This window comes from Antedon mediterranea, chromosome 8, assembly GCF_964355755.1.
Source record: "Antedon mediterranea chromosome 8, ecAntMedi1.1, whole genome shotgun sequence".
Lineage (NCBI taxonomy): Eukaryota > Metazoa > Echinodermata > Crinoidea > Comatulida > Antedonidae > Antedon > Antedon mediterranea.
Window position 1 is genome coordinate 6,462,381 of NC_092677.1, and position 12,568 is coordinate 6,474,948.

The following is a 12,568-nucleotide window of genomic DNA, read 5'->3' on the forward strand; positions in this document are numbered from 1 at the left end:
ACAATGTTTACACAATACAGTAGAACCTCCATTTTATGTACGGTACGGGACCGAAAGGCGTACGTAAAACAAGGGATTCGTAAAATCAAGGTTGACCTTAAATTGACCCCAAATAAGTAGAGATCGTAGGTAGCCGTATTTGCCTACTTCTGTACAGTATGCAGGTGGTCACTAGCTAGGCCTTGCCTAGAATATTCAGGCTAGGCTAGCAGGCCTAGCAAGATGTGAGGCCTAACCAGACAAGTACAGTATATACAGGCTGTACGATGTTTAAATAAAGTGTAAAATATAATTGTTTTCTATCAATAAAAACAGTCGCTGCTTTAGGGGGAATGCACGTGCGTAGCTTGTCCCACAGACAATAGCAGAATTCCTCACACAGCCATGATTGTGACTTTGTGTGCTTTGTTGTTGTTAAATTGCGCCCTCAATGTAAGAAAATGATGACGTCATCGGTTATTTTAAGCGTACGTAAAATCGAGGGAACGTAAAACACAGGTTCTACTGTAATACTTATATTTTCTTTAATAGCTTTTACAATGTAATAAATGCAAGAACACATACCATGCTGAATGCCTTGGACCTAACTATCCTACCAAGCCATCAAAGCGTCGCAAAATATGGGTAAGATTTTGTAAAGAAAATGTTACCATTTCTATGTGTGTATTTAAAAAAAAATTTAATTTTGATTGAGGAAAATAACATGATTTTCGCTTTTTTCAGATTTGTACAAAGTGTGTTAAATGCAAAAGCTGTGGTGCTACAACTCCAGGTACTGGTAATGCCACATGGTGCTATGACTTCTCATTATGCCAAGATTGTGGCAAACTATTTGATATGGGTAAGATACTGTATTACTGGATACAATTTGATGGAATATAATGTATAGCATATATGACCTAACCTGGTTAAAAAATTTGGCGAAAACATGTTCATCCATTATGCGCATACAGAGATATTAGGACATGTTGGTTGCTCCCCACCTCAACAAAGTTTTGATCATTCTAGATCCAGGCGACGGTTGACGACACATCAAGTGATCTGACCTAAGTCGGGTCGTCGCAAATCAAAAGCTCCCTAATACATTATATATGGCTTTATACCAAAAGTCTTATTTCAAAAATAATTGGCTGGTACAGTTATCATGGAATTATATTCATTATACAGTAATTGTTTTACCATTGTATTTTAGGTAACTATTGTCCCATTTGCAACCGTTGTTATGAAGATGATGATTATGAATCAAAGATGATGCAGTGTGGGTCATGTGACACTTGGATCCATGCCAAGTGTGAAGGGTTAACAGGTTAGATTTTATTTTTTTTATTATGATAAAGACCACATTTATCTGACTGCAGAAATACTGGGTGATTATAGTCTAGGCTTAAGTCCTGGGGTTACACTGTTATACTAGTTCACCAACGCAGTGTGTGAGCTACAATTGGCAGCACTGACATTACGTGATCCAGGGAGAAGCATGTCCACATTACTGCAATGATTGTTGGGATGGCACTATATATAAATATCAATTATTATTGTTACATATATTAGATTGTCAAAGGGTGTCCTATATTACGCAGAATACACAAATATGAATACAATTTATTCTATTTTTTTAGATGATTTATACAATATAATGGCTGATTTACCAGAGAACGTTCCATATCTGTGTCCGCGCTGCGATCCAGTCAGGCCAGCAAAATGGATGACGGAGATCATGGAGGAGATGCAAGCAGGGTTCAAGAATGTTATCACATCGTTGTTAAATTGTAAAAGTGCATATCATCTTATAAAGCCAAAGAAAGTAAGTCAATAATGAATAGCTTTTTTGTTGGGAGTGGCACGCCTAATCAACAACATAAACTGTTTTGCCACTCCTTGATACAATCAAGCTAATTGATGTTGTCTCTATGTTTGTATAAAATTAATAAAATAATGGTTGTGTTTGAAGATGAGGCCTAATAATGATAGGAAAATCTTGGGTTCATTCTTTAATAGTGAAAATAAGAGTAGTAAATTACAACTACAAAAAAATCAAAAACAAATGGCAGCTGTTTATATGGAAAAAGAAATTCTCACGGATAATAGTAATGCCAGTGCAGAAACCAAAGGTATAGAAGAAATGGAAGTTTCTATTATAGGAAGTGTTGAACCAATGGCGGTAGCACTATCTGAGGATACAGGCAGTATAGATGTAACACCAAACACAGTTATGGAAAAAGAAATTCTCACTAATAATAATAGTAAAGATTTTTAATGTGCACTTCTTCACCAAAGGTGCTCAAGGCACTTTGAATGCTTAAAATTTTCACCTTAATTCATATTAAATACACAATAACATTTCAAATTCAAATTGAGAGGAATTATGACTTTTAGTAAGGTCGATTAAAATGTTGTGTTTTTGGTGATTTTAAAACAAACTAGTTTATAAATTGACGAATTGAGATAGGCAGTGTGCCTCAGAGTCGTGGAGCACATGTTTACATGTCTTTGTTTTATATATATGTAGTTTTGTGTAATGTTATTTATTGGAAAATAATTGTTTGCAATATCTTATTATTTTAGAATAAATCAAGAAAGGATTTAAATCGAACAGGATATGGTGATGTCCAACGTGAAATGCCAACAAGAATTTCACCACGTTTGCATCAGGAAACATCGTCCAGAATTTCTCCTAGATTAGCTGTTTTAAATTCTAACAATAGTTCAGTATTACAAATTGCAAACACAACTCTTGCCAATCTTCCCACGTCTCGAATCGTAACAGAACTGTCATCGATTCTGCCTAATATGGAGGATGATGTTATCAAAAATGTCATGGAAGCAGCAAAATCAGAGGTTGTTGTAATCGTTACAGAAGATGGAGAGATAAATTCGTGCAATATCAAAGATCTTTCTAGTCCATTACTTGCAATTTCTTCTGCTGATGATAATATTTCGAACAATGAATCAAAAACATCTTTGGAATATAAAACAAATTCATGTACATTTGAGAATAAAAATGAAATTGTATTACCTAACGTGGAAAAGAATTGTGAAACGGATAGGAATATATTTGCTGCTTTTCAGAAAAACATTTCGAATGAAAATGATCCAAAGGGGTCAAGTATTGTTGAACTATCTGGGCATGCAGAAAGTGTAGTTGTAGCGCCAAACGCAGTGCCTGCAGAAACCAAAGTTGTAGAAGAAATGGAAGTGTCTGTAATAGGAAGTGTTGAACCAATGGCAGTGACATTATCCAAGGATATTAAAAGTGTAGTTGTAGCACCAAACACAGTGCTTGCCGAAACTAAAGGTGTAAAAGAAATGGAAGTGTCTGTAATAGGAAGTGTTGAACCAATGGCAGTAGCACTATCTGAGGATGCAGGCAGTGTAGTTGTAGCACCAAACATAGTACTTGCAGAAACCAAAGTTGAAGAAGAAATGGAAGTTTCTGTAATAGGAAGTGTTGAACCAATGGCAGTAGCACTATCTGAGGATGCAGGCAGTGTAGTTGTAGCACCAAACGCAGTACTTACAGAAACCAAAGTTGTAGAAGAAATGGAAGTTTCTGTAATAGGAAGTGTTGAACCAATGGCAGTAGCACTACCTAAGGATGCAGGCAGTGTAGTTGTAGCACCAAATGCAGTGCCTGCAGAAACCAAAGGTGTAGAAGAGATGGAAGTTTCTGTAATAGGAAGTGTTGAACCAATGGCAGTAGCACTATCTGAAGATGCAGGCAAAGCACCAAAGGCAGTGCCTGCAGAAATGGACGTTGAGCTAATGGGGGTATCAGTGGTTATTGAAAAAATGCCAGAAAATGAAAGTATTGACATTACACCAGTACCAGTTTCAATAGCTGAAGCTGAAGGAAACATCCTCCCATGTTTGTCTGTTGCAAAATCACCTTTAAATTCAAACATTACTGATGTTGAGATTTTAAATCAAACAAACTTGGACACATCTGCTAGACCACAAACATCTGGTGTTTCTTCAGCAAACAATAAATCTTTACCCAGTAAAAGTAGAAATGTTACTGAAAATATAGTTGATGAAGGAAGTAACATAACAATTTCCTTAGATATATCTGAAGTTACTGACACTGCGAACTCTAATATGGCAACCATGGATCCTTTAAGACTTGGATTGGATAATCTTGATTTACGTTTGGTCGATAATAGTAAAACATCAATTCTTGTAAACAATTTAGAAAACAGTGTTACGCCTTCTACAGATGTGAATAGAACTGAAGTTCCGGATAAAATGTTATCAAAAAACATAGAAAATATTACTAGTGTCAAATCTAGTACAGATTCCGATTTGCCATTTTCAGTCAGCTCATTTGGTACATCTGGTATGCCTGCCAATATTTTAGAAGATACCATTGTGGCAAATGACAATCCTGGTCTTCAGTCAGTTTCTTGTACAAAAGATCCTATCTCAGTTGTACCTGATGTCACTTCAGAAAACCTTTTATTAGATCCTAACTCTCTATCACCAAGCACTTGCACTACTGTTTCTGCATACTCAGATGATGGCAATACTTACAACTCGGCAGAGAATACACAACGAAATCTTGAAATGGCAAACAGGGCAATTGACAATGCTTTAGTAACACAGTCATTGTCAAATCATACTCAAATCCTCTGTAATCCTGGCATCTGTGATCAGTTCACTTTAAACCCAAGTGTGTGCATCATTCCACAAGATGTCTCGATGCTAGATCTTACATTAGGATTACCAGAAGACATAAGTAACCTTATTCTTCAGTCTGAAGCAAGCCTCCAGGAACTCTCTAAAGCTGTATCTGTGAAAGAGAAGACTGAGCGACCATCTAATTTGGTGATGGTCAAGAATAATGTTGATTCGATGAAGTATTTATCAGTGGTAAGTAGCAGGTTTTGGTTGTGTTTCAAGTGGATAAAATCTTGTCTGTATAATGGATCTTGATTAAACTGTTCTACTTAAAATAATTAGCTTATCTTGTCTTGCATAATTTTTCTCTGGTTGTCATGTACATGTTTAGTGGATTTATTGAGAATAATCATAAAGTCCAATAATTTGTTTTTAGTCCGATTTCATTGATGACTGTGTAGCCATAATGCAGGAGTCAATATCTAGTGAAACCGTTGAAAATATTGATCTTAAGCGCAGCAATCAGATCGTTAGAGAACAGTTTTTGCAAGTAATTGAGAAAATGTTCCCTTGGTGTAACGCCTTGAACTCCAAATGTTGGAAGAAGAATCATATTTTCCCAGAGTAAGTTATTTTTATGAACTATTTTTATTCTTTACAGTTACCAAATAAACAATAACAATTAAACACTATACTATACTATATTACCAAATACACAGGTCAAAAATAATAACCACTTCTGTAAAAGATAATGTCATCATGGATATAATACTGGAGTAAAATATTTATATCGAATTCATTTTTTCATGTTTTCTTTAGTGGCATGTTGCCCAATGCCGTTTTGCCACCATATTGTGATCATGAATATGCACAATGGCAACAGAGAATTCTTCCTGCACCAAAGACACCACAACCATCGCCGCTTAAAAAGGTTCATCCGTCTACTAAGAAACCAGCATTAGAAGAAAATTCAGGTACATTGAAATTAGAAATTAGAGTTGTTTGTTTGTCTCTTTGCCTCATAACAACTCCACAGAACTCCTCTCAATATCTCTTGCAGAAACAAAAGAAAGACTTTGATCAGGATCACTAGTGTAACCAATTGCTTGAAACAGTGGAGTTGCTTTGTTCTTTTACAAAATGATTAGTGTACACATGCAATCTCTTGCCTCATGAATAATTCATGAGGCATATACAATTTATAACCATCAATTAAACATTCCAAAATGGTTAAAAGGAGTGCATACTCCAGGTTCAATTCTGATTCAAAATATCATCATTATTACTTAATATGATACTGATTAAATGTAACAAACTTGCTTAAACAGATGTTGATGCATTTGACTTCCCGCTATTGGATGTAAATGCAGAAGATCCTCGTCGGTGTTCACTGTGTGGCCAATGTGGTGACCACGAGCCTGACCTTGCTGGACGTTTACTTTACATTGGTCAAGATGACTGGATACATATAAACTGTGGACTGTGGTCAGCAGAGGTGTTTGAGGAGATGGACGGGTCATTGGTTAATGTCCACAGCGCTATATCAAGAGGAAGGCTACTTGTAAATATGTTCATACAAGTTCCTAAGTATAAATATTATATGAAATCAATTTAAGGCAATGTTTCATGAAAATGATTTGCATATAATTAAAATCACTTCCCTGTAGCAAGCCATGACATCTGATGTCACAAAATGGCATGGGTGTAGGCTATTCAGACATGGCGCACAACTTAAAATTCCTTTCAATCACCAGTGTCCTTGTTTTACAGAGGAAACTACTGAAAGGCACGACGTTATATATTTAACTTCATTTCTATTGCATGAAAGTTTTATTTAAACCTTTAATTTTCGTTTTGTACAGCGTTGTGAAGTATGTGACCGTCAGGGCGCAACTGTCGGCTGTAACACGCGAGGGTGTCCTGCTAATTATCATTTTATGTGTGCACGAGAAAAGAATGCCTTTTTTCTTGAAGATAAAAAGGTATTCTGTTGGCAACATGGTCATCATGCTGACAAAGAGGTAAGATATATGGTTGTAATCAAATTTTTATTTTCTTTTAAGTTCTGTTATTTATTTGTTAATTTCGTAGCTTAAGTTAGTTAAGATAAAAGGTACCAAGCTTGATTAGCTTCGGCTATATCTTGGCTACCTTTTGTATTGAAATTGTTTTTGTTTGATACAATAAAGAAGAAAAGAATAGAATAAAGAAGAATAGCACATTCGTTTATAACTAGAGATGTAAGTACCATAATTTTCTATATCTTTTCTAGCTTGTTGAAGAAGGTCATTTTGCAGTTTTACGTCGGGTATGTGTCAGTCTTGATAACATGAAGATGAATAAAGTGTTTGCAAAAGGTTTACCACCATCACGAGTGAATGCAATGATTGGATCGTTAACAGTTGAGTTTTTAGGCCGTTTAGGTCCTCTCTCTGACTGCAAGGAAGCACTTTATCCAATCAACTTTAGGTAAAGAATTGTTATGTTTAGAAGATGCACTAAAGATACATTAACATTATTTTGTTATAGTGGTATCATCTTGGATACATGGCATATTTTTAATCTATTCTTCATGTGTAGCATTTTGGTTATCAGACACTACTTGTCAACAAAAGGTTTTTGCTGTAGACTTTCTCTATGCACTGACTATTTATAATCTTTATTTGATAGGTTAAACAATGCTGTTTGTATATAAGAACTGTACTAAGAAAACACTTCATATTAAGATTGTTGAATATTTTATGTGGGATTGATGTATGTTTTAAATGAATGTTTTTAATTGTAATTGTTTTACCATATTTTCTGTCGAAGAAAACAATTTTTCCATGTACACATTTTATATATGGAACAAATAAAGATTTTATTTGATTTTTACAGGTGCTGTCGTGTGTACTGGAGTACTATCGATCCAGGGAAACGATGTGTTTATACCATCAAGATCTTAGAAGTAATTCCAGAAACATCGCCAGGAGTGACTACACTCGTTGAAACCAACAACACATTGATACATAATAATCATGTTATAGCGACTGATATTGTAACAGACATCCCAAGGATGGAAATTGATCCTGTTGCTGATCTTGAAACTCCTGACATCATTCCACTTGACATCATTCAACCACCAGCTGATGTCATTCAACCACCAGCTGATGTCATTCAACCACCAGCTGACATCATTCAACCACCAGCTGACATCATTCAACCACCAGCTGATGTCATTAAACCACCAGCTGATGTCATTCAACCACCAGTTGATTTCAATTGTAGTACAACCTCTGTGAATGAACCAGTAACAGAATGTGTAAACAGCAATGCTGACAATCAGAGGTCTGTTAAGAAATTATCAGAACGGGCCTTAGAGGTTTATGAAGCTACTACTGGTAACTCTGTCATGATTGTTGATGAGGATTTTGTGTTTACCCTTGATGACTCCACAAAGTTGAGCAACAGTTATCCAATGTCCCGTACAGATAGCTGGCGGAAGACTGCGAATATGAAAAGAAGTAACTCTTGGGCTGGTGGACAAACAAACTTTCAAACCAGCCAAATCTCTACCAATGAAGAAGTATTGCAACCTATTTCTGGTGATCATTTGATTTTGAATGATGTGGTTGATGCCTTGAATAAAGCTGCTGCTAATAATAAGTTAAATCCCACCGAAGATGATAAGACTAACATGCCAATCACCTTGAACAATGGTTCTGCAACAGTTCAAATGGTTAACTTAGAAGATACTCAAACTGCACCAGTAACCGAAGCTTATGTCAACATTATCAGAGAGAAAACTGATGTTCAGTCAAATGTTATCAAGCCTAATGAAAATGAATATCGCATAAATTCCAAGAAGCAAAGTGCCAATGAAAAGGCTTCAGAAAGTATGTGCAATCATGTGCAACAAGGTCAGCTAGAGACAAGTAATGAAAACAAGATTCATAATACTATTGAAGAAAATGAACGTAATCGTTCACCAGAAAACTCTGACATTAATCTAAATCAAAGAACTGGAAGTAACTCACAAGAACAAGAATTGAATAATTGTCCTGACACTTTGTCTGAAGTAATACTAATTAACCAAAATAAGGAAACAAATTGTAGAAATCTTACAGAAAATTCAGGACAGAAAATGTTGCCGTACGATGTTAACAAGGATTCAGAAAAAAGTGGAAATGTAACTAGTAATGTTGGTAGGAGACCAGAAAATAAAATTTCCAAATTATCATCAGAATTAGGTCAAATTCTACCTATATTGATTAAGGATAAACACGGTACTGTAAAAGACAAAGAAGTTAAAAAGCATACTATTGACATCAGTCACCTTCTTAGAAAGAATTATAGAAATAATGCAGTCCGAAAAAATACTGAAAGAATGTCACTAGTAGATATTAAATGCAATGGAGATGCAGAAAAAGAACAAAGACAGAATCCACAAAGTAAAATAGAATTGAACCGTAGGCCAAACGATTGTAAAATATCAATAAATGATGTGAACAATGCAATTGATGTTGATGACAGCAGTGGTGTTTATAAGGAAGTAGATGTTAATTCAAAAGATTGTAAAATATCTTCCGAGAAAGACATTGATGTATGTAAAAATGAAGATGAACCATTTGAATGTATGTATTGCCAGAAGTCATACGTCAAGGAAAGTTTCTATCTTAAGCATATCATGAATTGTAAGCAGAAACAAAATATTTTGGACGATAAGGACAAACCTATGGAAGATATTAGTATTGTTGTTACACATACTGAGAATGAGTTAGTAACCAAAGATTCTGATGGACATACGACAGAAAAGAGAAAATACACTGATGAACCAGTCATTAGCCCACGGTCAAAAAAGAAATATAAACAGGAAGCAGAAAGGTTAAATTTTGATGAGTTTGTACCTGAATCAAAGCTAGATAAATTGGACATTTCCAAACCTGGAAGGAAAAGCTATCCAATGCGAAACACTTCTTCTAGATTGATTAGAATAGCAGCTGAATCTGAACCAACTGAAGAAAATGAAGAGCTACCATCACCACCAAAGATCACAAAGGATGTGCGAGTAAGCTTATCTCCTGTGGATTTATTGGCTTTATCTAAGAAGATGGAAAATGATGACCCTGTTCAGTTGGCTAATAGATTAGAGAAAGAGGGTCTTATAGAGCCTATTGTTAGAAAGCGTGGTCGTCCAAGAAAACAACCAACCAATAGTGAAAACCAAATGGGAAGTATGGCAGGCGTGGACAAAAGAGAGGAGAAAGAACTGTCGTCTGGATGTGAACAAATTGTAGATGTAGAGGGAGGTGTTTCTACTAGGAGGAGGTTAAGAAGAAGCTGTTGTGAAAGAAATGTAAAATATTCTGATGAAACGAAAGAAGATGAAATTAAAGAAGATGAAACGAAAGAAGATGAAGATCAGGTGCAATCTCCACCAGTTAAAAGAAGAAGAGGAAGACCACCACTAAAGAAACCAAAAGATTATAATAGTACAGTTACTGATATTGAAACAAATAATATAACTAAAAACGCACAAAGTATGAATGTAGAAAATGCAACAAAAGATGGTGAAATTGTAGTTACTATTACCAAAAAAACCAAAGACACTTCGGAATCTGTTAAAGCAGTACTTGAAAATCAAGATGACGAACTTCAAATAATTGATATATTTAACAAATCTGATAAAATTTTAAATGCAAAAGAAAATGTTGAAACTCCTCTTACCACAAATTCTTCAGAAACGAAACTTATCAAACAAAGTTACAGACCAAACATTATGAGAAAACAAGTGAAAGATTGTGGTCTTCAAACAACTCAACAAGTTTATATGTATGTAAACAAAGATGACAGTGTAAGCAAATTTAAAGAAATAAGGAAGTTGAGCAATGATGGAAAATTACTTACATCAACTGACAACCAGCCTAAACAAGAACAGGTTTCTTTTGTCACACCAAACTGCAATATAATGCCAACTTCTATTGCTGGGAGTAGTCAAATGTCGCCTGTTATTTGTCCTCAGATTCCATCAGTAAACACAGCAGTAAATTTTATCCGAAACTCAAACATTCCAGTTTTAGTACAATCAACAGTTCCTGTTGTAAATGCAGTCACTGTTATGGTTAAACCTCTGAACCAAAATGTCACTTCACCAGCTATTTTACCAACAGTTTATGTTAAGGACAACACTCAGCTTTTAAGTCCAGTAAGAAGTCCATCTGGTTGTAATTTACAACCATCTGTAATTTTACCCGCTCAACCACAATTGTCCATTTCTCAAGTTGGTCACGTCCAAAGCACAGCAAATCCGTCTATCTTACAAATGTCTAATAATTTAGTGAGTTCAGCTCCTGTTTTAAATTACACGCCTATTGCACAATCATTTCCAACGTTAGTAAACTCAACTCCAGTATCTGTTGTTTACACGAGTATTCAAGTACAGCCACAAGCAAATTTGATTAACTCTGTTTCAATGTTTAGTAATCAAACTATTACAAACTCTATTTCTGTGAGAGGACAAAATAATGTATTTCCCATCACTCCTTTTAATCAAATCCAACCGAGAAATGCAGTTGGTGTGTCCAATGTTTTACAGAGCAAGAACAGCATTCTTTCAAATATGTTACCTCAAACTCAAGCAGTTTCTGTGAGTTTTGAATCAAATGATAAATCTGGATATTCTTATAAACGAGTGTTTCCAGAAAAGTTTCCAATACCAAGATTTCCAAGTTTGCAACCAGTTAAGTATGTTCCTCACGGAAGCCATATCATCAAGACCAGTTTAAGTTCAATGAAACCTCATGTACCAACTACTTCTCCATTCTCTGCCACAAACTCCAATATTCTGAAATCTATTATTCAAAGACCTCTTGCTCCAGTAACGTCCTCACATTTAGTGTCCAATTTAAGTATACTGCAGTCGCAACAGCAAGGCTCACCTTTGTCAACACAACACTCAAGTTCTGATGTTCTTCGAGCTCTTCAGCGTAAAGTTGCTGCCAGAGCTGTAGAGAGATCTTCTACTCCCTTTCTTCCAATGGCAAAAAGTCAACAAAACCTGAATCTTGGAAGTCTTCTAATACCTACCGAACGTCCACATCAAGAAGAAGCAACAGTGGCACCACAGCAGCCTCTAAAAGAGAGTAACTCTGGCAATGTTAAGGTTTCCACAAACAGCTCAGAAGCTAATACCAAGTCAAGTAATCAAGAACCTCCTGTTGTACAAAGAAAAACAGGTTTGTAGTTTGTTCATTTATGTATTCCGTATATATCTATCATTACGGACACTTTTCAGTGAAATGTAAGGAGGAGTATGTTTTAACGCTTGACACCAATAGGGGAAGCTTTGTTGGGCCCTGAAGGCGTCTATTACTGTATTCAGGTATAATATTGTAATGCAGTACAATAGGTTTCAATTTTGAATTCTGATTTTTATCCACCAGATGATGAAAGGTTAACTTCACCTGCAGGATTGGTTCACAAACGGAAAGCTCCACGCATACAAAATGTAGCTGAGGAAGAAGAGGTGATGTCACCACTGTTGGCCAGAATGATGAAAGGTCTAGAAGAAAAAACACTGCCACGACCTAAAAATGAGCCTCATCTTGTGTTTGAGGTCACCAGCGATGATGGTTTTAGCACACGAGCAGACTCGATGGAAGAGGCATGGAAACAGGTGGTAGACCTTGTAAACGAGCGTAGGAATGATGCAAGGATGAAAAGTTTATCATTTACAGGTGATCATATATGCTTTTTTAGAAAATGCTATTGCCGTTTCCTCAATTGTTCGGCAAATATATCAAAGGATTTTGTTTAATGATTACTCTGGTGAATTACACAACCTGAACAAGACCTAATATAATAGATAATTGAATTTAATAGATAGTTAAACCCTACCTTATTTTATGTTATCTGCATATTTGCTACTAGCAAACTTTAGTTTATAAACTTGGTTTAACTGCAGAAAACAAGTTTG

General features: G+C 35.6%; 1 protein-coding gene across 3 annotated transcripts in view; it reads left to right on the top strand.

The window, feature by feature from the left end:
- The window catches only part of LOC140057422 (histone-lysine N-methyltransferase 2A-like), a 28,462-nt gene that overhangs the window by 11,731 nt on the left and 4,163 nt on the right, over positions 1-12,568 (top strand). For 2 of the 3 annotated variants that reach the window (XM_072103070.1, XM_072103072.1), the window contains 12 exons: positions 532-624; positions 724-841; positions 1,193-1,306; positions 1,620-1,804; positions 2,566-4,866; positions 5,051-5,238; positions 5,434-5,588; positions 5,943-6,175; positions 6,477-6,635; positions 6,887-7,083; positions 7,492-11,828; positions 12,036-12,329. In XM_072103070.1, the coding sequence (XP_071959171.1) occupies positions 532-624; positions 724-841; positions 1,193-1,306; positions 1,620-1,804; positions 2,566-4,866; positions 5,051-5,238; positions 5,434-5,588; positions 5,943-6,175; positions 6,477-6,635; positions 6,887-7,083; positions 7,492-11,828; positions 12,036-12,329 (8,374 nt within the window). The remainder of the gene's footprint in view (positions 1-531; positions 625-723; positions 842-1,192; positions 1,307-1,619; positions 1,805-2,565; positions 4,867-5,050; positions 5,239-5,433; positions 5,589-5,942; positions 6,176-6,476; positions 6,636-6,886; positions 7,084-7,491; positions 11,829-12,035; positions 12,330-12,568) is intronic. The other variant, XM_072103071.1, reaches the window with a different exon arrangement.